Raw genomic sequence first — 27500 nt, forward strand, 5'->3', positions numbered from 1 at the left:
AATGTTCTAGAAATTAACCATTAATTATTTCCTGGTTGCATCAGATTGGTATTTGTATTGTATATTATATTTGTAAAATGTTATAGGAATGTGGGGTGTGGGGGGAAATAAAACCTCACGTCGCTAGAAACAGGTCATGCTTCCATTTGCTTGACCACAACAGTCTAAATTTCATTCTTTATATTCCTTGACCAAGTTGCTATATGATATATAGAGAATTATATATTTGAACTCTATAACCTCATTTCTTTGACCTGAGAGCCATCCCCTCTGGCCTAGCAGTGGGAACAAACAGGCCAGAACAAGGCTTTTCACCTAAGATTATTAACATTTAGTATTTTCTATTTTAACTTAAAACTCATCTTTATATATTTTTTTCTTTCAGAAGCCCAACCTTAGTAAAAAATATACCTACCAGTTTAGGCTATGGAGCAGCTCTTAATGCCAGTTTGCAGGTAATAGCATTAAATGCCCCTTTCCATTGTCCTTGTATTAGAATGTTTTGGGGCTTTTTTTTTCTTTTCTTTTTGGTCATGGCTTTGTTTATAGGCGGGGTTGTGATTGTCCTTAATAGCTGGTTTATCATCTAAGTAAGTTGTAGTACCTAGTACTGTAGAAAGCACTGATTCTAATTCAAGATACTTTTGATGTGAAGAAGCAAGAAGGACACCCTGTGGCAAAATCTGGAATACTCGGATTTCCTGCAAATGCCAGATTGATAGAAGCTTTTGCAAATGCATGTGGCTATGCATTAATATTTATCCGGGCTGTCATAAATGATTTCACATCATAGTGTTGGGGAACATGGTGCTTGTGGCAAAAACTTTAAAGTTTAATTATAATATATAATTTTTATGCAGAGGAGGCAAATGCCAGGACTTCTTTATTTTGAGTTAAGTTCTGGTCATTTTTAAAAAGCCGAGCAACTGCTTATATTATCTCGGAGTTTCTCGCTACAAGTGAGGATACAGCATTTCATTATGTGGAAGGCTAGCACAGGAGTAAAAAAGTTTTCTGGGAGAAGTATTCCTCCATATTTTCACATCACAGTTCATTTTCTTGGTATCTCTGCCACAAGTTGCCCATTAGAAATCTTTGTCCTTCCTTGCGTTTTATTTACATGCTTCTAAAACATCCACACCATGATTCAAACCCATTAAAAGAATGTCTATGTTTTAAAAAATATTTTAAGGAGCATTACGCAAGCTGTTTTCCACCCTCTTCATGTCACTAGGCTGCGTTGGCAGAGAGCAGTTTGCCTTTGCTCAGTAACCCCGGCCTGATCAATAACGCATCCAGCGGCCTCCTGCAGGCTGTCCACGAGGATCTCAACGGCTCCCTGGACCACATGGACAGCAACGGGAACAGCAGTCCGGGCTGCTCGCCTCAGCCACACATGTAAGTGTGGTTAGCAGACTCCATAAAAGGAAGAGCTTCTATTCATAGGCTCCTAAAATTGAGTATTCTTCTGAAGATTCGAATGATGTATAAGTAAAGAGTACAAGTTTAAGTGGAGTTAAATTGCACCATGTTCATGACGTGAATATGTGTATCCAAATCAAATTTAAGAATCTTTAGAATCTCTCCAATGTCCCATAATTATTGTAGTAACAGTTCTCTACAAATTCTTAATACAACGAACATTCTCTGGGGTGTAAAGCAGTGCCTAAGATGACTCTATATCGTATGGATCATTATCACCGTTTGGTTTGCATGGTGCAGCAAGAATATTTATGATGGAGCAAGTTGGCATAATTTTTACTACTATTGCAGGTCTCTAAGCCATTTATGAACTGTAGTCAAGATATTGCCCATTTTTATAAACCATAAAATGCAAAGTTTAACTGTTACCCACAGTTTACATAGAAACCAGTAAAGTGTAACTTTTTGCCTGTCATATTAATCAGTGTAATTACATATTCAACTTTAATTACTGGTGCGTCTGTATTGGCAAGGTTTATACGTTATATTTTATGCAAGACTACGATTCCTATTAATATTTAGCAGCTAACTATATCATTAATTACTCTAAAATCTTTCCCCTACCATCCTTTTAATGGAGCTGAGAGAGTAGGTATATTAAAAATTGATGTTTTGTGAATTTCAGAAATGTGTATAACACTCTAAGAAATGCCTGGGCTTATTCAATAGGCCAACCGTGTCAGTTTCTTGTTTACTAAAATGTACAGACTATGGGAGAACCTAGAATTCAGGGGGAAAAATCAGAATCTGAAATATGTATATATATATATATATATATATATATATATATATACACACACACACACACACATATGTATGTATATACATGTATATATGTATATATATGTGTGTGTGTAGATATATATATATATATATACATATATATATATATATATATATATATATATATATATATACACCTTTCAGTTGTTATATTGAATTATAACTTATGTCTGTATGTACTTCCTAAAGTTAAATGTTATATACTTTCAATTTTAAATTGAGGTAAGTTTATTACTTTCTTTCATTTTTATATTTTCTCCTATGTTTGAATTATCTAGTCAAAGATCTGAAAGAGAAATGTGATCTTTATATGTGTCTAGTTTCACAGAATTTTATTTTGTTGACTTTTAAAACATCTTCTTCTACTTGACATATTAATGTCTTTCAGATCATGTACCTAATTGCTTTATAGCACTTTTATTCTATCACCTTTTTGAAAAACACACTGTGAACATTAATGTGTTTCATCAGGTTCGAAACCATGACTTTTTCAAAATGGAAAAATTTGTCTTTTGGAAGTGTCTTTAGATGTATTAAATAATACAAAAGCAGTAATAAAACTCGAAGAAGCAAGAACATGAATATATGCTCTTGAGAATAGCAGTACAGTAAAATAAGGAAAGTGAGCAATCAGACAAAAGTTTTCCATTCCTGCGTTATCCTGGAGCCAGTCAGAAGGATGCATGCCTTTTACTTTCAGCAGTTCTCCTGAGTATGCTAATGTTAAAACAATACAATTTTAAAGAGCAAACAAGAGTTAGAGCCTGTTTTCCCCCATTAAGAAAAGACCTAGTTTAGAGAAATGACATTCATAATAAAAGTATTTAAGCTGTTGATACAACTCCTTGTTGCTAGGATGCAGTAGATAGTTGTTTAGACCAGCCGTGGGCAAACTACAGCCCGCGGGCCGGATCCGGCCCCTTTGAAATGAATAAAACTAAAAAAAAAAAAAAAAAAAAAAAAAGACCGTACCCTTTTATGTAATGATGTTTACTTTGAATTTATATTAGTTCACACAAACACTCCATCCATGCTTTTGTTCCGGCCCTCCGGTCCAGTTTAAGAACCCATTGTGGCCCTCGAGTCAAAAAGTTTGCCCAACCCTGTTATAGACCATATATATAAAGAACATGTAGAGAAGTATTTTTAATGTGATGGTATTAAAATTAAAAATAATGATGTAATAAAGTAGTTTATCAAACATTATCTTTTTAGAACTTAAGATAATATTAGGCTAAATTATGGCATTTTAAGGGTTGTAATATTCCTCATTTGGTAATTATTATTTTAGGTTCTTCATTTTATTAGTTTAGCTACAGTTTTATTGTGGAATATGTCCAAAAAGAAAATATTATGTTTAAAATGATATGTAAAAATTGTATATATAATGCCTAATTTCCCGCCACTATGGCTTTATAAAATTAAAATGTTCATTTAACAAACTGTACATTTTATGCAATATATGAATATTTTTATGTATTTTTTTTAGAGAGATAAAAGGAAAGTTTCCCTCAGTTTATTAAAAATCAATTTCAGCCGAAACCGGTTTGGCTCAGTGGATGGAGCGTCGGCCTGCAGACTGAGGGGTCCCGGGTTCGATTCTGGTCAGGGGCATGTGCCTTGGTTGCGGGCACATCCCCAGTGGGAGATGTGCAGGAGGCAGCTGATCGGTGTTTCTCTCTCATCAATGTTTCTGACTCTCTGTCTCTCTCCCTTCCTCTCTGTGAAAAATCAATAAAATATATTTTTAAAAAAATCAATTTCAGAAAAGAAAAAAAAATAGAGGAAGGCCAAATCTTGTCTTTTTCTAATTTATATAAATTATAATCAAACTTTTAATTATCATGCAAAACATTGAATTACATTCATTTTTTTCATCAGTCTCTGCTGTTATTAAATTTTGTATATAAGATGTCAAATATTGTTGATAGAATTTCATTTCAGTATTTTGTATTTTCATCTTTATAGAGTGTTTAGAAACTTTCACTTAAAGAATGTTAGACATTTTATGTACATTATAAGCCAAAGAAAAATATTATCTAATTCTCTCAATCGAAATTTGGCTGCATATAAGTGAATACACTTCCAAGTACTTTGAAAATTAAACACAAATGGAAGAATTTTTATGAGCCATTTAAAAAGCATGCTTATGTGTCCTGAAATGAAGTCATGGTACTTGTTGTTGTGTTGGAGGGGGATAGTTATGCGGATGCAATTAGAAACTAGACCTGGAAAAGTCTGGTGGTATCAGTAGTACAGATTAGAGGGGTTCCAATCCCCCAGATTTATCATTTAATAGCTGAATAGGATTCATTTTTCCCTCAGTTCTCTCAGCTGAAAATGAGGTTAGCAATAATACCTACCTCTCAGAATACTTGCAAATGAAATGAGTGCCTGAAGCATAATAATTGTTCTGTGTGTCCCTCATAGTGCTGTGTACACATTTACTGGTTTATATTACCTCTTGTAATACCCGATTGTTATTGTAAATGAGACTATAAACAATATTAAAATATTTCCCATTTTAATGGCACTTCATAAGCATGCGGTAAGTTTACTAGACAATCACTTTTCTTTTCCTCCCACATCTTCTTATAATTCATGAAGTAAGGTATATGAAGTTTAAACAATATGAGGCCTGGCTTCATGGTAGGCATCAGCTAGAGTCAGCAGGATAAGAAATTTTATTTATTTTTTTTTAAAATATATTTTATAGATTTTTTACAGAGAGGAAGGGAGAAGGATAGAGAGTTAGAAACATCAATGAGAGAGAAACATCAATCAGCTGCCTCCTGCACATCCCCTACTGGGGATGTCCCCGAAACCAAGGTACGTGCCCTTGACCAGAATCAAACCTGGGACCCTTGAGTCCGCAGGCTGACGCTCTATCCACTGAGCCAAACAGGTTAGGGCAGGATGAGAAATTTTTATAGAAAATAGTGTAATCTAAAGTTGTACACAATTAACAATTCAAAAAGAGAGAATAATATCAACCCAGAACAGGAACTTGTGATATGTGCCTAGAAAACATTGATTATTAGTTTTGATAGGAATTTAGAGTATTAAAAGTAAAGTAGAATTTAGAATATATGAAGTGGGACTAGACTGTGGAATGTCTTAAATATCGAACCATGGGTTTTATTTTACCCAGTATGGAGTCTGTGAATGTTATGAGCTTGAGCTTCACAGTATCAGAGCTGTGTTTTGGCAAAGTAATCTGAAAGTGTACTGAATGAACTGTGACTGAATGAAGCTCATGTATAGTAGGATATGTTGGAGGTGAGAAAGATGGAAACAGAAGTAATTCGTGTAATATGTAGTATCTGACTTAAGTACAAGACTGGCCATGAAGAGCAGGAATTGATACAAGAAGTGCTGTAAAGAGAAATACTAGAACAAGACAACCAATGGAATGCTGAGGACAAAGAAGAAAATTGGGAGAGGTCATAGAAACTTTAAAAGCTCAAAAGAACAAGAATGGACACAGGAGGAGAGGTTCAAGAGGGAAAATGATGAGTTTAGCATTTATTTGCTGAATCCAAGAACTAAATGTCCTTAAGATTCAGGACAAAACAAAACTGAAACTTTTATTTTAGTCTTTCCATTCAGCTCCAAAATGGCAAAATCCTATATGGTAAAATATAGAAGGATTCCTGAGATTGATGGAGATGTTTTGAAGCTTTAGAAGAGCAGAATAGCTATGGATTAGTGCTTCTTACAAGTTATTTTTGGAAAACAAGAGATACCACATTAGCATCTATATTATTCATTTTGATGCTCCACATTTAAAACTTTCCCTCCACTCCAACTTCTACTCTTGTAATGCCCCTAACAAAGGCTTTTTAAAAAATATATATTTTATTGATTTTTTACAGAGAGAAAGGGAGAGGGATAGAGAGTTAGAAACACCGAAGAAAGAGAAACATCAATCAGCTGCCTCCTGCACGCCCCCAACTGGGGATGTGCCTGCAACCAAGGCACATGCCCTTGACCGGAATCGAACCTGGGACCCTTGAGTCCGCAGGCCGATGCTCTATCCACTGAGCCAAACCGATTAGGGCCCTAACAAATGCTTTTGCCAAACTAGTACATTTGTTTTGCCTTAACTATTTAGCTTTCTGCTCTTTTCTTTTTTGCTTTTCATCTTCTTTCCCTCACCTACATTCCATCTTCAGGGTCTAATCCTATTTTCCCAAGTAAGTTTGCTGTCAGAACCCACACTCTCCTCCTCTTCTGAAGGGCTTATTCCTGGAACTAAGTGTGTGCATGAGAGCATGTCTGTGTGTGTACATGTGCGGGTGATCATTTTGCACATACCCCTAACTTAAGAACAGAGATGATATTTTAGAGAAATTATAGTATATAAATGCCTAACACCTCATAGAACACAAAGTAAGCATTCAATAGCCAGCTGATAGTGATTAGGAAGAATTAAGTGGGAGGTGACAGTTTAGCTTGAAATGGGTCAACTTCACAAAGAAATACAAGAGTAAAATCCAAGATTGTCTTAGACTACTGAAGAAGAAGGGAGAACAAGAGATTTTAGGAAGAAGGGATAAGTAAATGCAGTGTTCATCTTTACAAGAGAGCAAAGAGATCTTTCTAAATACTGGTAGAGTACACTTTTTAAATTTTATTTTAATTAGTTGGTATATTTTATAGCTATCCTAATTTATGTGACTAGAAAGAGGCTGGCCCTTTCATCTCATTTATGATTATCCTCCCAGCACTCATTAAATTTTATTTATCTTATTAAAGGTGAATTGAAAAGGAAATAAACATACTGGGATCAATGCAGTATAAATCAGATGAATGCTAAGTGGATTTTAGCAAGAAGTAGGACAGGCTGAAGCCAGGCGGGATAATATAGATTCTAAATAGATTTTTGAAACTTATCTGACCCTTTTTAATCAATATATTTTTAAAATCTTGAGTTTCTACTGCTATTGAAAGAGTTCTAGAGCCATCATGGTCTGAACAAATACTTCCTTAAGAGTCTGAGCTGAGTATCATTACAATTTATAATACTCTTCCCTTATGCACTTCAGTGCCAATACACCTGATTGCCTGACTTTTCAGAGTTCTATAGAATATAGATAAAATTACTTTAGATTTCTATTTTATATTGATGTTTGCCTCTTAAAAGGACCACTTACAGAATTAGGATTGATGATGTGTTCAGGCAGAAATAATTTAAGTGTATTCTCTTTTCCCATGTGTTCGACTTAAATGAATGAAAAGAGAAGAAAGACCTGGAAGGTGAACTCCTACTGGCAGAATCAATCCATTTCCTGTCTCTTTCCAAACCTGAGGCAAAAAGAGAAATTTAATGATGTAGCCACCATATTTAGTTCAACTCAGTTGTTTCTTTCTTATTAAGCAATTGTTTCTCCACACTCTCAATAAGCTGGTTCAGGTTTGCCTATTTTTCTTTTGTAAAAATGTTAAACACGATTCCCAGTTCTTTTTATTTTCAAATTCTGTGTCTAGAGATCAAAATGAATGTTCTTCCTGAGCTGGTTTTGTATTGAAGGCTTTATACACAAAGCCTTCCCTTGTCATGTTCTTCTCATTTCTGAGGATTAGAGTCTCCTACTGTTGAGTTTTCAGATGAATTCTTGTTTCATGCCTGAATCCTCTTAGCCTCTATAACATTTCAAAGTTATACTTGCTAATATTCTATATTAGTCAGTGATTATTATTTCCCCTCTCTCTCAAGCAAATATTTGAAGCTTGAGAGTTAATGATCTTCTATGTAGATTCAGTTGTTAATATGGTTCATATAAGACTAGAAAACACATTTTTTGTGTCCTTAGCAGCCAAAAATGTAGGGTAAGAAAGTCAAAAGGCTCAGGCATCACATGAAATTAGTAGTGCAGTATTATTTCAAGACTGCAATGGAGATTCATCTTTTTGATTAACATGTTGAACACATGCCCCAGAACTTTCTGTACATCGCATGTCCCAGTCATCTTTCCAGCATCCTCTGCCTCTTGAGAACATCAGTTGTTGTTATCATTCCAATAAGAAGCTTCAGTCTCTCCTGGCAATAATACTTTGCAACCAAAGACATCTAAAAGGGACTTTTCAACTCCCACTTTGTAAAACAGTATTGAAAATCTAATATACATTGTGAACTATCGTGAAACATAATGAAAATATTCAAGTATATAATATTACCTTTCTTCTGTTCTCTTTGGCTGCCTTAAAATTTAAATTGCTATTTGAAGACGCATGTACAATTGAAAACCCTACACCTTTGGTTGGTGATATTTTATATTAAATCCCCACAGATCTTAGATCTCACTCTCTGTGGACAAAAGCATTTGAAATTGTCTCTGTATTTCAGAGGAAAGCAGTTGAAAGTGACTGACAACTTGAGCGAGTGGAATGCTCTCTCTCATTGTCTAAATGCCTATTAAACCTGCACTATTTTTGCTGATATTTGGATCATTAAGATGCATTATGAACCTCTAAACATAAACACATATTATGTTTTTATAGATTTTTCTAATTCACAATTTGTCACAATTTTTCTATCTCACCTTTTTTCCTACAATTCTGGGACTCATGATTTTTGTTCTGACTTAATTCCATTTTTATTTAATCTCTAAACATTTTCATTAACTTTGCTAGTTAGCTTTGAGTGTAGAGTGTAGAGAACTTATGACTATGCGAGCTCTTTATCATCTTATCTTTTTTAGGTGCTACGAGTGTGGCTCCATTGCTGCAGTTCTTTTTCACATTATCCTAATCCCCATATGTGGCACCTACAACTCATTCTAGTTCCTCTTAATAAAACAGATCCTCCCAGAGCTGCAGTGCCTTCAGCTGAAAAGTGTTATATCCCCACCATGCCAATTGGGGAAATGTGTGGGTTCCTGTAGGGTCTTAAAGGATTTTTCTAGAACGGTACAAATGATATCTGATATCCGTGATCTGAATTCCCACAATTTAGGCAAAGTGGGTCAGAAAACTTTTAGCTGACAGCATTGGAGCTTACTGCTTCTGTTTCCTATATAAGGAGGATATGTTGTTAGAGGCACATCTTCATCTGCATTAACACTAGTTGAGCCTCAGTAATGTTCTTTCCATAGGGGTCAAAGAACCATTGAGTGAATTGTTGAAAAATGAATATTGCTACTCAGTATTAATTTTTTCTATGTCTAGTACCAGGGGAAATGGGAGGTTTTTACATACCTATATGATATTTTAACTTCAGCTTTTGGCATATGGCTTGGGAAGTAGATGTGTAATTGTTAAGAAAAGGCATTTTATAACCTAAGATGTTTATTATATAAAGTTGACTATTATTTTAGAATATTACTTAATATAAAGGTAATTTACATAAGATGTTATATTTTAATAAATGTTAAAAGCACTGCATTTTGACTACTTTGGTGGAATTTAAAATTGATCAGTCACATAAGTAACACAGTATACTTGAATATTTTGGCACCAATAAACACAGTTTAAAACTTTATCTCAGGGTTCCTATTTCTAGCAGCAGTTTCTCTCATTAGGACAGAATGAAATAATTTATATAAACAGTAGATGACCAAAAAGTTTAATATAACTAGTGGAAACTTACATTCTTTAATTTGCTCAACATCTTATTCTTTGAAGACTGGAAATGGAGTAACAGCAAGACACTTCAAAGGCAGGAGTAAAAGTAATCATTGGTCACACAATATTATCTTACTATCAATAAATTTACATATAAGATCCTTATGCTAATTAGCAGGTCAAAGGAAGATATACTTCAGTAGATTTAGAATGAAAGGTAAATACTGTTTTTACTCCCTCTTCCATTCTTATGTTTAGAAGTAACAGTTCCCCAGGCTGGTTTGGCTCAGTGGTCGAGCATTGACCCCTGAACAAGGAAGTCACAGTTCAATTTTGATCAGGGCACATACCCGGCTTTCAGGCCCAATAGGGGGCATGCAGGAGGCAGCCGATTGATGATTCTCATCATTGATGTTCTCTCTCTCTCTCTCTCTCTCTCTCTCTCTCTCTCTCTCTCTCTCTCTCTCTCTCCGTCCTCCTTCTGAAATCAATAAAAACATATTTTAAAAATTTAAAGCTAACAGAGCATAAGTGAGAATAATTTCAGGAGAAAACTGAACATTGAGTCAGTCTTATGGCTTAACTAGAGGCCTGATGCATGAAATTCATACAAGGTAGGACTTCGTAGCCCTGGCTGCCTCTGCCTTCATGGCTCCGCCCTCCCCCCCAACCCCCACCCCACCCACTGGTCATTCCGGAAGGTCATTCTGCTGTCTGATCTAATTAGCTTATTAGCTCTTTATTATATAGGATTTGAGCAAAGAAATAGCTCCAGAAGGACGGCCAGTCTCAGAAATTAGACAGACCTAATGAGATGGACCCTATGTAATCCTGGTGGAGACAGTCTCTGTAGAAATACACAGGAGACAGCTGCACCAAGAACCAGCAGTTCAGGGGCCACATTTCCTCAGGGCAATTTGGCAAAGGGAAATAGACAACTGTCCAGAAACATAGTTGATCCACTTGGGGGAGGGGGGTGGAGGGTAGCCACAGCCATAGGGTCTAATCAGAGGACTTTGAGGTCAAGGTCAAATTCTTCAGGGAGTCAGAACCCAACTTATCAAAGAGGGAATTAGCGAGAAGCAGGACATATATTTTGTGCATCCGTATACTCATCCTGACATTTCTGACAAGCTTAGTTCAGGAACAAGCAGAAATACAACTTTTGGATGAATGGATCAAAGGGCTTTGGAGAGCAGCAAAACTGACTTAATGCCCAAGTGTCAAGATATAATTTGGTTTTCTTTCATTTCTCTGGCCAACGGGTTAGTAATATAGAGGTCCTTGTATCCATAGCTAAATGTTTGTTGAAAGTTTGTTGCAAGGCACAAGAATGGCACCAATGGTATCTTAACAGGAAACTGTTTTGATTCTGAGATTAGGCATAATTTATTTGTACTCATCAATAATCAAATAAGTTACATCTATATTTTTATTACAGCCTTTTGGGCCCCAGCTATCACTTCTATAAATCAAATAGAATGGGAAGCCCAGCTGATTTAGCTCAGTGATTGAGCATTGACCAATGAACCAGGAGGTCAAGGTTCCATTCTTGGTCAAGGTACGTGCCTGGATTGCAGGCTCGGTCCCCAATAGGTACAGCAGGCAGCCGATCAATGATCCTCTCTCATCATCAATGTTTCTATCTCTCTCCCCCTCTCCCTTCCTCTCTGAAATTAATAAAAATACATATTTTTGTAAAAAAAGAATGGGAAATCTGAAATAATTTTGTTTTTAAATTAGCACCGCTGCAAAATTATCTGAAATCATTTGTACGTGAGCCTTCAAATCCTGTACAATTCAGTTTCTTTACAGAATGTTGTATAAATTTGAATAACTATCAAATGCTGAAGGTGGGGGAAGAAATCTTAGATAAATTTATATATTTTATATATCTGTTGGTGGCAAAAATGGCACCAATTGGACCTCAGTTCAGCAGCCTTGGTACTTCAGTTCTGGCTAAGAAAGTATTCAGAGCCAAGATTCAAACTATAAAACAAAGTTTCTTTAGAAAGCCACAGAGGTAGAATAATTGAGCTGTGGAAGAAGTGAGCCAGCTGAGCTGTGTGAGCTCAGGGAGCAAGTCACAGAGGCAAAAAAAGGACCCGAGCAGCTGAACAGAAAAAGAGAGGGAAGGAAACGCACCTGGGGAACGGTGCAGGGAATGATGCTGGTGTGCCCCATAGGGAGAGCCAGCCTGGGGCCTCCAAATTTAGGGCTTTTAAACGTAGGGGTTTGAGCCCTGACTGGTTTGGCTCAGTGGATAGAGCGTCGGCCTGCGGACTGAAGGGTCCCGGGTTCGATTCCAGTCAAGGGCATGTACCTTGGTTGTGGGCACATCCCCAGTAGGGGGTGTGCAGGAGGCAGCTGATCAAGGTTTCTCTCTCATCAATGTTTCTAACTCTCTATCCCTCTCCTTTCCTCTCTGTAAAAAATCAATAATATATAAAGATATACATATGGGTTTGAGGGAGGTTCTAAGGAAGGATCTCAATAGAATAGTCATGGCCTTTCCAGGTGAGTCCTTCGAGGGTCTTGGTGTCTACTGATTGGGTCAGTACCAGGGCAGGGGGGCATTAGTCAGTGCAGCTGATCCTGGGCCATGGCTCAGGCTTCGCTTGTCTGGTTTTGCTGCTTTTCTGAACCTGGAGCTGAAACACAACTGAGGCCTAGATGTTATCCCCAGGGGTTAATGCCTACGGAAGGGATGCAAGCACCTTGCATGGGAGTCTCCTGAGACCACTCTTCATCCTCTTGTTCCTCCTCCAAGGGGATCTACTGCATGACTAGCAACAGGCCAGGGGAGGAAAGGTCAGGGCAGAGTCCACGCAGAAAGACAAGCAATATAAAAGGTCAGGGGGTTCAAAAGGCATGACCAGAGATAGCTAGGGGAGGAAAGGTTACCCTGGGGTGAGGTCCTTGTTTTCCCAGTGCTGCCTGTTGCTAGGCACCTGGAGCTTTCTGCCCTAGGGACTTTCTGTATCTGGCCATCTTCCTTGCTCTACTCGTGTCTGTCTGACTGACTACCACACATTCACTGCATAAAATTGTTTCTTTAACCTTAATCTACCTTTTTGTCATGTTTCCTAAACTTTATGTTATCTTTAAGTGGAACTTTGGAACTCAAGCTTGAAGTCAGATCTGTTAGGAGATAAGATAGAATTGTATGCCACATCCTTAATATTGGCAATTTATCTTAGAAGAGAACATTTTATTACAATTATCTGAAAATAATATTCCATTGCAATTAAACACTGACTGAATATTTAAAGAGAATTGAATAAGGGAGTAAAGAGATTTATTAAGTACATTAGGATTAAGGTTGTATGCTGATTTTAAGAAGAAACATTGAAATTTATTTGACTGTTTATCCTTAGCCAGAGTGAAAAGGATGGAAAATTTAGTAGGGCATTTTCTAATTATAGTTGGAAGAAAGCAAATTATACAGGTATATATGGAATTGAGATATCATTTGTTCACTCCAATTTTTCTATCCCCTTTTAAAAATGGTGGCATATTTCTGGGAGGAGAAATATTTACCTTTTCATCAAGAGATAAGCACAATTTTTATCTGTTGAACTGGAGTGGTGTTTCTGATTACTATCCTAATGACAGCTATATACAAACTATTGGCAGCTATATACAAACTGTTGCAAATCAAAATGAAGGTCAATTCACTCGACACTAGAATTTTTGTGGTAAATGTTATTTTAATTTACAAAAGTGAAAACAATCTTAAAAAAATAATAAATTGGAAAGCCATTGAACCATACAAGTAAAGATCTTTTATAATTTCTTAATTGATGTATTAATCCTAGTTATTTTTAAATATGTGGCCTTCTTATTCATTTCTATAAGAGAATTAAATATTTCTCTAATGTGTGATTAAATTTAAAATATAAAATCTAGAATTTAGTGTAAAAAATTAGGATTTTTAAAAAAGAATAAACAGCTTAAGTAAAATTAAGTAAATAATTTCTTTAGCCTAAGATTAAGTCATTTTAAAAAGTACTAACAAAATGTTTTCTTTTAAAAGTAACTTTTTCCATTTATAACTGTAGTTTCATGTCTTAGCTTATTTCTGTGATATGTTAAACTAAAATACCCCTTCAAAATTAAAAATGTTTAAGCATAAATTGTTTCTCATTTCAACCTGCCTTTATAAAAATGAACATAACAAAACTTGCAATTTTTATAAATCTACCAATAAATTACAAATATAATTATATCATTTTGTGTTTAAATACTAGAAGGAGAGGGGGGTGGTTAGAGAGCAACCAAAGGAGTTGTATGCATGCATATTAGTGTAACCAATGGACACAGACACTGGGGCGGTGGGGGCTGGGCTTGGCCTTGGTGAGAATAGCTTGGGTGGAGGGGAAGGGTTAAGCAGGGGAAAAAAAGACATATGTAAAACTTGAGACAATAAATAAATTTTTTAAAATGTATGCAAATGTAAATGAAATTGATAAAGTGCTAATCATATGCTTTGATTTTTAAATGCTTACATACTAGTTACCATTATTTATTCAACAACTCTGTGGCAAGTACTACCATAAATAGATACTATAGAGAGTTAAAAGAAAAACTCATCTGAGTAGTTCCTTTTAATTAGAAAAATTTGATGCTATTTTGTGAAATAGTCAAAACGTATGGAAATCAATGGACAGCATTAGCCTATAGCAATACTCAGTGTATTCTCATATTTTTAAATGTCATTGACCAACAAGTAGGACATAACAAATAAGAGATAAAGATGAATTCGTATGATTTTAAACATTTTCTTTTAGAGTTAACCAATATACCCCATGTAAGTTAAAGATATTGAAACTACAATTAGTAGAAGTAAGGATCAAGAAACTTTAAAACCAAGGACTTGAACAAAACTGTAATGAGTGGGAAGTAGATACATGGTTTTTCAATAGATTTAATATGTTTCTAAAAGTACTGTATGTATAAGTTCATTTACTGGATAAAGATTGTTATATTGGGTCAAATAAAATTCGTTTCCATAGTAAAATTGAAGCATCAGCACCTCCTGCAGTTTCTGAGGACAGGATTCTTAGTCTTATCCAATGAGTAATGTGATATCCTTCAAGTGTGCTAGGGCAGGGAAAAGGTGGAAAAATGTTCTATCAAATTTTTTAAAAGATATCTTTATAAAAGGATGTTTATTACTCTTTTCCAGTGGCACACTATGTTAAATATATTCAATTTTCTCAAATAACTAGGGTTATCTGAAGACAAGGTATAAAGGCTCTCCTATAATGAGTAACCACATAAAAACAATTTTAATCTAGTCTTACCTTTAGTCTTGACTTGTCAATATTCGTTTAAATTAACTTTACATTGCCTAAAGTTGACCATATTATAGTTATGAACCATTAATTGTAAGCTTTTCCTTATAGCACTTGTTGATATTTATCATAACATTTAAGACACAATTTTTATCATTAGTTTCATGGTATTACACAATACTGTATTTCTGGAAAGCCAATAAAATTTCCATTGTGCCACTGAGTTTCTAATAAATGATGACACTATATAAATAAATTATTACATTTGATGACATCTAAATAAGAAACACTGCTGTGGCTTTATGGTTTAATGTCTATTGACTTAAATTATTTTTTAACATCTCAGATTAAGAGAACTTTATCTCTAGTGTTTCTTATTCTAAAGAAAAATAGTGCTGGGGTCCAACCCCAGCAGGTCCAGGGGTTCCCCAAAGGTGTGGACGGAGTTGGCGAAGAAGGAATGACACAGAGGCAGCGTTCAGGTGATCATCATAGCCGGGTTCTCTTGTCAGGGTCTCCAGCCAAGTTATGTTCAGAATCTCCAGTGAAGTTCTGGTTCGGATCTCCAGCCAGGTTCTGTGTCCATGTTCTCTTGCTAGGTTCTCCAGGTTCTCCAGCCAGGTTCTGTAGCCATGTTCCCTCGCTAGGTTCTCCAGCCAGGTTCTGTCCAGGTTCTCCAGCCAGGGTCAGTCACCAGGTTCTAGTCAGGTTCTCTTGCCATGTTCTATCCAGGTTCTGTAGCCAGGTTCTGTCTCTAGGTTCTTCAGCCAGGTTCTCTCGCTAGGTTCTGTCTCTAGGTTCTGTGGCCAGTTTCTGTCCAGGATCTTTTGCCATGTTCTCTCCAGCGAAGTTCTTCTGTCTCTAGGTTCTGTGTAGGTTCTGTCTTCTAAGTTCTGTCTCTAGGATCTTCATCTAAGTTCTGTCTCCTGTTGTCTTGTTACATCTGTATTTATACCAGTTGATTCCAATCCTATCAATCTCTATTCCAAAGGTTAGGGCGTTTCTTATCTCCATTCCAGGGAGTAAAGATTATGTAGCTTAAGCATGATTGTTCGTAGTTAAAGTGATTAATTACCCGCCTGGCACTTAGTTAAGGGGTTTTATTCCCTCCCTAACTTCAAGGGAAAATCCCTACCTGGGGAAACAACCTTTCTCGGAGAGGTGACCTTGGTTAAATCACATAGTGCCAAGAAGGTGAGCAAAAATATTAAGAACAGTATGCCATATATGCCAGGTCCCTTGAAACAGCAAGGATGGACTGGCTCCCGGCAAATTCCCCCTTTTTTGTTGTTTAAAAGCAGGCATTAAAAAGAAAAAAAACCCCAAATGCTCTCTTGTGTCCATTTGAAGAGTAGGATTGGCGCTTTCTGCTATTACCTGAGTCCTGATCTATCATCCCAGGGAGAGCTTGCCAATCCTGCACTTTCCCGGGGTGGAAAGGCTGCAGTGGGGTTAAGGATAAGGCTCCTTGGGCCTACCTTCTCCCATGCCATTACATTTACCTTTCCTTCCTCAGAAAAGCATGGACATACTTCTTGTATAAAACGTTCCGTCTGACTGGGCGTAACCTTAATTCCTCTGCTAGCAAGCATATGTGTTAAAAGATCAATACAGAGTCTTTTTTTTTTTTAGACTCAGTATGGCACATCTTCTTAATCTAAAGATCAATACAGAGTCTTCTTTCTTTGGACTCAGTATGGCACATCTTCTCAATCTAAGTTCTGTACTATCCACCTTCTTACCCTAGTTATCCTCTATAGGGGGGTCTGCAGTACCCTGGTGGAGTCCTATTCGTCCCGAGTGTGGGGTTCTCAATGGGGGGGGGAGGCTTACCTAGGGGAATCCTGTTCCAGGGGTTCCCAAAGGTGTGGACCGAGTCAGCGAAGACTATCCACCCTCTTCCTATGGTGGAGTCCTATCCATCCCTAGAGTGGGGCTTACCTAGGGGTCCCTGTTCGGGCGCCAGTTGCTGGGGTCCAACCCCAGCAGGTCCAGGGGTTCCCCAAAGGTGTGGACGGAGTTGGCGAAGAAGGAATGACACAGATGCAGCGTTCAGGTGATCATCATAGCCGGGTTCTCTTGTCAGGGTCTCCAGCCAAGTTATGTTCAGGATCTCCAGTGAAGTTCTGGTTTGGATCTCCAGCCAGGTTCTGTGTCCATGTTCTCTTGCTAGGTTCTCCAGGTTCTCCAGCCATGTTCCCTCGCTAGGTTCTCCAGCCAGGTTCTCCAGGCAAAATAGTATCAAGGAGAAAATGGAGACAATTGGCATTCCTCTAGAAAATATACTGTGACCACAATCTAAAAAAGATAAACTTGCCCATTATAATTTGACTCTTTGCTTTAGGATGTAGACAGGCATCAAGAGTTCTTCTGCCCTGGGTGATTTGGGTACTTATAAATTACACAAGTGAAGATTCAACACAGTTGTTTTTTAGTCAACAAATCAGTTTATTAATGCAGCTAGTCCTCTGTTTGTGTTGTGCTTCATGCTATTGCTGAAGATGGGCTGTAAGACCAAAAGATTAAACAACAGTATAACCATCAACTACCACTCTGCATCTCCTTCTAGTAAAGGCTTGGCAGATGGAATGGAGTAGAGATGAGTTCCATCCATTTAAGTTAAATAAACATTTTTTGAGCACCTACTATGTGCAACATACTCTGCTGGAAAATTGTAGATAATCTGTAGCTACAAAGAGGTGTAAATATAATAAAGGGATGGATAGGTATATAAGTAGAGACACCAAGTAAAGGAATAAAGAGGTTTATAACCAAATTGTGAATTCAGGGATTTAAGTGTGCACATGAACAACAGGAATCAGAAAAGTGTTTATGGAGGATGTACCTTTGAGTTGGGATTCACAAGAAATAGACTTTTAGGTTGAACTTTATGAAATTATTGACATTTAACTGTTTTTGCTTGCAAAATAGCAATCATATTTTTCGACTTAAGATTAAGCAGAGGTAAGTAATGAGTATACATTTTAAAAATTCACCAATTATTTGGGTATTATGAGCAAGACCCTCAAGGGCATATATCCTACTTTTAAAATGGCTTACCTCTTTTCTTTTTTGTTAATCAAATCTACAGGAAATGCAAGATTGTTTCCACTATATTTAATTTTAATATATGTTTTTCTTTAAAATGACATAAACTGAAAATTGAAAATAAATTTTTCAAAGATCAAGTCTTTATGCATGCAGCCATTGCTACTGCAATACAGGCATATTAATCACAATGAGGACTAATAGATAGATTTATTTTAATATCTTTCCATCTTTCACTTTCTAATACCCAAATGTTTTATATTTGCTTCCCCTCCTCATTGAGCAATTAAAACAACAAATATAAAGATTTATCAAAATTTCATATATTATGAAAAGTCATTATCTATTTTAATTTTTATAATTTTTAAGTATGTTTTTATTGATTTTAAAGAGAGGAAGGGAAAGGAATAGAGAGACCGAAACATAGATGAGAGAGAAACAATGATTGGCTGCCTCCTGTGCACCCCCTACCCTGCGCATGTACCCTGACTGGGAATCGAACTGATGACCTCATGATTCATGGGTCAGTGCTCAACCACTGAGACACACCAGCCAAGGCCAGAATGCACTTTTCCTCAACTCTGCATAATGAACATTTTCATATATTTCAAAACCTACCCGAAGTGACAACCCCCTCCTTCATAGAGCAGTGACTAATGATGTTGCCAGAATTTATCTCACTTCTTTCATTGCACTTTGTCTACTGTGGTATGGCTCACATTCTGCCTTGTGTACAGTATATGTCTTTCTCTATTAAACCGAAAAACTCTATGAAAACAGGAACCTATTTCCACATCAGATCCTGGCTTAGTGGTTTGCACATAATGTCTATTGAACTGATTTTATTTCACTTCTTATTTTGTTCATAATTAAAATTTTATCCTTCTAGAAGTTCTTTGATTTAAGTCGCTGTGTATCTCGATTTCAGAAAACAGCAACAGACTTTACATCCCTCCATCACTAAATACTTTCTATCCAATTATCTAAAGACATTCCAAATAGCTGTCTAATTCTCCCACGTGTAAATTACATCAAATTAGGAGGTGGCTATGCCATCTTTAAGCAGGAAATATAAATTACTGCTTTTCCATAGTAAATAATAAGTAGTGGATTAAAAGGAATAGTTGAATTATAAATCTTTAGTTTCAAGGGCAGAAAAATTGTTATACTGTTTGAAATAAATGTCTGGATTCTAGTTTGAAAGGCTATCCATTATTTGGCAAATGAATAATTTGCTTTAAAATTAAAGATGAAGTTATTTCCACACCCACTTAAAGGACTATGACATATTTTATCAGGTTTAGAAGAACTATTAATGTGACTATTAAGGGAAACATATTTACCTTTTATATGTGCCCTTCTGTGCCAATGTGTACTCTTCTGAAATAATACAGTTGCCTGGTATGTATTAGGTGCTCAATAAATAAATGAATGGCTGGGGAGATTATCCAATCCAAACTTCATAGACTCCTGCCTTAAGATACATTAAAACTAAGCCTACTGATTATCCTTTATTCAATAGATCTCACAAATGAGACCAAAAAAAAAAAAAATCAGTGACTCCACTAGTTTTCTTTTTCTTCCTTGCTCATATTAAAAACAAACAAGCCTAGTAATTCCTCAATGTTTCAAATGTTATCATCTGTTTTGCCTCTCTAAACAACTGATTCTATTTTTTAAAGTAATTTCTACTTTACTAAGGACTGCAGTTTAATCTGTAAAATGCTCACATGAGTGGGGGGAAATGGCATGATGAACACTTGAACCATCCAACATAGAACTTCTTCAAACGCAGAAAGAGTTTTATCATCTGCATAGTCAACAATTTATGTTTTGTCCATCAAAACTTGCTCTTACTTTACTGTCTTTAATGATATACATTGGGATCCTTCTTAGAGGCGAATAATAAATAATCTCTGCCTGCTATGAACTCTTCTGTTGTTACTTAATTGCTACTTTTCTTAGTACACTTCTGGCTGGCAATCATGTAGTTATTCAAGTACATATTGTTCTCATGCTGGACTGCAGGTTCTTTGATAGATGTTTAAACCCTCCTACCGTGCCTTATATATAGAAGGTACACAGTAAACTTTAAATTAATTATTGGCAAGAGAAGATAATGGTATTAAGTTACTGGCTTTTTCTGTCAAGTGAGATTGATGCTCTTTATGTCATTTACAGATACAAGGGACTTTACTCAATCCATACTATAAAGGAATGTTTGGCAGAAAAATGTATTATCTATCAGGCTTATATGCATACTAGAGGCCTGGTGCACAACATTCGTGCACTGGGGGCGGGGGGGGGGGCGGGGGGGGGGGCGGGGGGGGTCCCTCAGCTTGGCCTGCACCCTTTCACAGTCCAGGAGCCCTCAGTCCAGGAGCCCTGAGCGGGCCTAAGCCATCAGTTGGACATCCTTAGTGCTGCCGCGAAGGTGGGACGCTGTGCTCACCAGCCATCAGCCTGGCTTGTGGCTGAGCAGTGCTTCCCTTGTGGGAACACACTGACCACCACGGGGCAGCTCTTGCTCTGACCGTCTGCCCCCTGGTGGTCAGTGTGCATCATAGCGGCTGGTCATTCTGCTGTTCAGTCAATTTGCATATTACCCTTTATTATATAGGATTGCTATGTCTTTTAAAATTTCCATTTTTTAGTCTACTTTGAATTAATCTATTTAAGTTTTCTCCAACATAAAATATATTATTTTACTGCATAAGCTTCATGTGTATAACAGATATGATATAGGCCTGGGCCAGTCAGTGCATGTATGTTAATGATTTTAATGACAAGGTAATGATGAGGTCTGGGATTGATGGGTGAGGAAAGTCAGTGTAGGGACTCTTTACAGAGCATTTCAATGATGGCCATTCTACTTTGAAATGTACTTTGTTGGTTCAAAAGTGATCTGAGACACGACCTGGGATTTTGTCTTAGTGCTTTTTATTTTCAATAAATAATTCTTTGGGATAATTATGGTATTATGAAGGTACATATATGTTTGTTTTATGATTTTCCTATTATAGTAATAAAAATCTCTTTTTGTGAGAAGGGCTAAAATATTTTTAGAGCTAGTTAAACTCATACAATATTTAAAACTTAGTTCATGTATTTATACCATACCTTCTTCCATAAAGGATTTAGGGTTGTGATTATCATGACTGTCTCTACCATTTATTGATCAGTTATGACCCAGATACTGTTTCAAGTAGTTTGCATATGTAAATAATCATTTAATCCTCATAACAACTGTTTAAAGTAGGCCCTTTATTATTCCTGCTTTTAGAGTAAAGAAAGAGTGACAGAGACCTTAAATAACTTCCCCCAGGCCACATAGCTAAGAGTAAAGGAGCCAGGATTCAAAACCAAGCATTTTATCCTCAAAGCCTGCTATATTCTTAAACAATGTATTAGCCACTTAACTGTGTGACTGAAGTGTATGAATAAGGTATCTAAACTCTTCAGTATTATTTACACTACACTTACACGTTAATAAAAATATTAAATACATAAACTTTATTGTATTAAATCACACCCAGGAAATTAAAGTCTTTATATTATTCTACTAGAAAAGAGGATATACATAGGAAGAACTGGTGAGCACTCAGTAGAAAGGGAGTTTCTTTAAAGGGATTTCTCGCTTGTATTTAAATTGTCCGAGAGTTTTCTTTGGTGAAGGGAAGCATTTTTCCTCGAAGAAAATCTAATTATCCTTGTAACACATGGTACCTTGAAGAATTTGGAAAAATGAACACTGTGGAGATAGCCACTTTTTTTCCTGGAAATAAATTAGATGACCTTCATATTCCGTAATGGGGACAAGGAGGGAAAGACACTGCTAATGACCACAGAAGAGACTATTTTCTCATTCATCCTGCAACTCACCAAAGGCATGTTTTCTTTGTGTTTCATTTCTTTTGAGTTGGTGTACAACGGGAAAAGGGAACGCATGGAGCTCTTTGAGATTCAAAAATGAGAAACCTAATGTACATAGAGATAATCATGGTAGAATTTTATTTTTATTGAAAAGACTTTCACTTATTTATAGGCATGGGTAGTTGGGATGCTTAAACTTCTCTTCCTACTTTTTCTTTCTTTCTTAAACATTATTTTTATGTCAATCAGATGTTGAAACCTGAGCATTAATAATTATTGGCTTTGGTCTTAGCTTATTTTAGTGAAGAAATTTTATTTACACCTGGTCCCAGGTCTGATACCTTGTTCACAAACTAATCTGATGGAAAGGATCCCAAGAATACTTAAGTCCAGAGGAATTTTTTTTTAATTACTGCAAATGAAATTAAAACTTGATTGCACATCATTTATTCAGTCAACATGTACTTACTAGGTGCTTGCTATGTGTATAGCTCTCCTAATCTGTGACGTTCATAGTCTAGTTGGAAAGACACAGTCCAGCCACCATTAGAAAGTTCATTACAATACTCATGATTAAGGGGACACAGGAAGAGCAGGAATAACAAGGTTCCAAAAAACAGTGTACTTATCATACCACTTGGAAAGTCACTCATTTTCTTAGCTATAGAATAGGAACATTGACTGAAATTATGTTTGATACAGTGTTAGATTCAAAGATTTCAAAGTATTGAGTATCAGGATGATCAAAAAAAATGCTTTTGGTGTGTCAAAGTAGCGGATCAGCGCAAGCTGGACAGGCCAAACAAACCCCCCTCTAGAAGTAGATAAGATATAAGTTGGTCTGGCTCTTAAATGGCAGACAGGGTATGCATAGATGGTACAAAGACCAGAAGGGAATTCCACGTTCTGTGAACACACAGCGGGTTGAAGAAGGAAGCACAGACTAAGTCAGCATAAAATATCTCGGAATAGGAGCTGAACATGATGTTTTAAGGATGATATTTTGAGTCTGGAATTTAAGTTACTCAGAAATACTGTTATACATGGGTAATTTGAGTTCTAGCTATTAAGAATGGCTGAAGGGTTAAGGTTTTAACTTAATCCTGTATCATCCCCTGTGTCCTTCAGACTGATTTTTTTTTTTTTGAAAGGCAGTGAAATAATGAAATAAATTTTGTGTATATTGAAATTCTCTGAGAATGCACCTGAACATACTTTATAGATATCCTTTTAAAAAATTATCTCTGTGTGTTTTAAAAAGAAATTGTTTGTTATTCCTCTTATCCACCTTCAGACTTTCCCACAGAATATTTATGCAAATAAAATGCAGACAAGAAAGGTAAACACAAATGAATCAGACACTCATAATATGGCAGTGTTCCAGTTGAGGGGACAATGGAAGTGAACAGGGGATTAGAAACTGAGTCAGAGTAAGGAGACCTCCTAGGTTCTCGCAGTGCCCTGGGAACATTAAGACACACCAACTACGTGAGAGGTCAAATCTAAATTATAAGATGCCCAAACTAATGATAATTGGTTGGAGTGCAATCCCATAAAACAGTGGCAAATATCTGTGTATATCTTGCCAGCTTCTTAATATCTGTTTTAAAATATTCAGCCATTTAACCTTGAAAGTTTTGATTATTCACAGGTCATGTATGAGACCTAATTAGGAAAAAGGTGCTGTTATATTAACCTTAAGAGTTTATTCTAATTATTTTCATAACTTAGAGTTTTCCATTCTCTCAAATGTTCTGAGTCCCAGATTGAACCTGGAAAACCTAAAATTAAAAAATTCAACTCATAATGATTATTAAATCAAAGTGTCATTTTTAAAAATAAGAGTCATTAAGTGAATATGAACTTTCACAAGTAACCATATTAGAAGATTTGATTTTCTATATATTAGAGAGTGCTTTGGGAAAATTAACATTAAACATTTAATAAATGTTTAAAATTCTGGACATGTCTACATGATACCAAATAACCAGTTGGTTCATCAGTCATTTTACTGAAACTGTTGGCTACTTCAGTGAAGCATTTAGTCAAAGTAGTTGAATTCAGTTGGTAGATATTTTAGTCAACATAACTTCTTTTGTCTTTTAAAATGATCCTCAAAAACAGTTTTTATGATTTCAGGCTTTTACTATTCTGAAATCATCTGTGTACATACACATAGGCACGCACACACATAGACACACAGACACCACCTGACCCCCCTGCCTACCGCTGTGGTATGTATTTTCCTAATTGCACCTTTCGAGTTTTCTAATTGACTGTGTAATCTTTAATTAGTTTATTCATCATGTAAAATAGTATCTACAAATTAGTCATACTCACATACTAGATGTTTTACTTTTCAAATTTATAAACTATTCTTTAATCAATAACAGTTTTTTGGAGGGGACTACAATTTTATTTAGTAACGAGGCCTGGTGCATGAATTCATACATGGGTGGGGTACGGCTGGCCTGCCCCGATGGGGGTGGGGGGGTACGATCAGGGGCGGGGCTGGCCAGGGGGAAGGGCTGTGGGTGGTTGGCCAGCGGGCCCTACCCCCCGGTTGAACTGCCAGCTGAACTCCTAGTTGAACTCCTGATCAAGGGGACAATTTACATATTAGCCTTTTATTATATAGGATTTCTCTTGCAGGACAATAAATAGTTTCTTGGAAATTAAAAACAACAGTGGTTTGCCTTACAATAATAGTACAGTGCTGTGAATTTAATGCAACTTTTTATGCATGTAAAATTTAAGCACAATAAATTCTGTTTCATTAAATATCAATGACAAACCCTCTTCTTGAGTTTCTATTTGTATTGACTACAATACAATTTCATGATTGACCCCACTGAGTGCAGTAATCTATAATAATTAAAGCATAATATGCTAATTAGACTGGACAGCTGAACGATCTCCCAGACGTCATTCTGGATGAAGCCGCGGCAGCAGGGACCTAAGCAGAGGCAGTTAGGGGTGATCAGGCAGGCAGGTGAGTGGTTAGGGTTAATCAGGCAGGCAGGCAAGCAGTTAGGGGCATCAGGCAGGCAGGCAGAGTGGTTAGGGGTGATCAGTCAGGCAGGAAGGCAAGTGTAGGCTAGGAGCCAGCAGTCCTGGATTGTGAGAGGGATGTCCGACTGCCCCCAAGGGGTCCCGAATTGCGAGAGGGTGCAGGCCGGGCTGAGGGACCCCCTTCCATGCACAAATTTCATGCACTGGGCCTCTAGTGATCTTATAAAGGCCACTTCCCATAGTCTCCAACCTTTGGGAGTAACTTATACTTAGAACTGAGAGCTTAGAGTTGATCATAGCTTGATATAGTGGAGACATTGGGGAAATTTCAGAATATTTTGCCCATGCATGCAAAATATGAGAATAGTTATAGGACCATCACCTTGAATTGGCTTTCTGAACGGTCTTTCTGCTATTTTTTTTTATAAACCCGAGTACTTCTCTGGAGGTAGTTAGACATGATCAGAACAAGGATGATGGGCCAGGTACAGAAAGTCACCAGGGTGGAAAGCTCTGGATGCCTAGCGACTGGCAAAACTGGGAAAAAAGGGATCTTGCCGCCAGAGTAACCTTTCCTCCCTTAGCATCTCATTGCTCACGGAGTTTAGACTCCCTGAGCTTTCATATAGCTGGCCATGCAGTTGAGACCCCCCTGCCCTTTCATATCGCAGATCATGTGGTTTGGACTCTCCTCTGACTTTTCCTCTCTGATGCTGCTGGACATTCAATAGACCCCCTTAGAGGAAGAACAAGGGCCAAAGAATGGCCTCATGTGACTCCCATGCAGCCTTGGCATGACCATTCCCATAAGTATTAACCCCAAGGGATAACATCTAGGCCTCAGTTGTGTTTCAGCGCTAGGCCCAGAAAAGCAGCAAAGCCAGGCAAGCGATGCCATGGCCTCCTCAGGACCAGCTGCACTGACTAATGACCCGCTGCCCTGGTGCCAACCAGTCAGTGTCCTGCCAGTGCAAATCCTGTTCTTTTACGGAGTCTCAAGGAAAGCATTTCAAGAGAGCCACGCTTGGGAGGCTGTGGAGTGATAAGATTCATTTGGGTGGAAATAGCAGGCTCTCCCCAGTTTCCCAGTGTCTCATCTCTGGCCATCCTGCTGTGGGAAACTCCAGTCTTGTATTCATAGGGCCAGATACAGTGCCACTGTCCGCAGATTCTGTGCCATATTACAGCCTAGTCCTTTAGAGCCTGCGAGGTCTGCTGCAGGCCCAGGCAGCTCCGTATGGCTGCTATGAAATGTATGAAATGCATGAGCATATGGGGTGAGCACATGTTGCTGAGTGAATGAGAGAGAGAGAGAGAGAGAGAGAGAGAGGAGAGAGAGAGAGAGAATGTCTTTGTTAAGCAGGTTTGGGAAGGACCAAGGACTTCTTCAAACTAACCAATCAACTTCCCAAGCTTTTATGGGCTTTTGATGGGTCCAAGCCCTAACCAATCTATTGTTCACATTTCCCAGGGTTGTGTCTCTTATCCAATCCAATCCCTTCCCAAGGCTAGACTGACTGGCCTCTGTGGTTGCCAGCTTGGCTTCTGCTGTGTATGTGCTCACCTACCCCCACAGTCTGGGCGAGTGGACCAGGGAGATTGAAAAGCAGTCCTTCCTTCCTATAGTGTGGAGAGAGGGGTATGACCTCCTTTGTGGGGCAATGTGGTGAGCCCCTGGAGTTTGTGAAGCTGTAGCTTCCTAGTTAAGCAGGGTTTTACTACCTAGTTGATTATACTTAAACTAGGGGCCCGGTGCACAAAATTCGTGCACTGGGTGTGTGTGTGGGGGGGGGGGAGTGTCCCTCAGCCCAGTCTGCCCCCTCTCACATACTGGGAGCCCTCAGGCGTTGAGCCCCATCACCCTCCAATCGCAGGATCGGCCCCTTGCCCAGGCCTGACGCCTCTGACAGAGGCGTCAGGCCTGGGCAGGGGACCCTCATTTCCCCCCATCACTGGTTCTGCCCCCAGCCCAGGCCTGATGCCTCTGGCCCAGGCGTCAGGCCTGGGCAGGGGAACCCCAGACCTCTCCGATTGCTGGCTCTGCCCCTTGCCCAGGCCTTACGCCTCCGCCAGAGGTGTCAGGCTTGGACAGGGGACCCCCATCTCCCCCCGTTCACTGGCTCTGGCCCCCGCCCAGGCCTGAGGCCTCTGGCCCAGGAATCATGCCTGGGCAGGGGACCCCCATCTCCCTCTGATCGCTTGCTCCACCCCCCGCCCAAGCCTGACGCCTCTGACCCAGGCTTCAGGCCTGGGCAAGGGGACCATCATATCGCCCCAATCCCCGGCTCCGCCCCCCACCCAGGCCTGATGCCTCGGCCAGAGGAGTTGACCCTCATCACCCTCCAATCACCAATCACCGGATCGGCCCCTTGACCAGGCCTGAGGCCTCCGGCAGAGGTGTCAGGCCTGGGCAGGGGACCCCCAGCTCCCCGCAGTTGC

General features: G+C 38.0%; 1 protein-coding gene across 1 annotated transcript in view; it reads left to right on the forward strand.

Annotated features, from left to right (window-relative positions):
• The window catches only part of FOXP2 (forkhead box P2), a 704673-nt gene that overhangs the window by 669099 nt on the left and 8074 nt on the right, over positions 1 to 27500 (forward strand). Inside the window, exons 18-19 of the mRNA XM_059711598.1 lie at positions 386 to 455; positions 1235 to 1398. Of these exons, the coding sequence (XP_059567581.1) occupies positions 386 to 455; positions 1235 to 1398 (234 nt within the window). The remainder of the gene's footprint in view (positions 1 to 385; positions 456 to 1234; positions 1399 to 27500) is intronic.

Source organism: Myotis daubentonii, chromosome 10, assembly GCF_963259705.1.
Source record: "Myotis daubentonii chromosome 10, mMyoDau2.1, whole genome shotgun sequence".
In the NCBI taxonomy this organism is placed as follows: Eukaryota; Metazoa; Chordata; class Mammalia; order Chiroptera; family Vespertilionidae; genus Myotis; species Myotis daubentonii.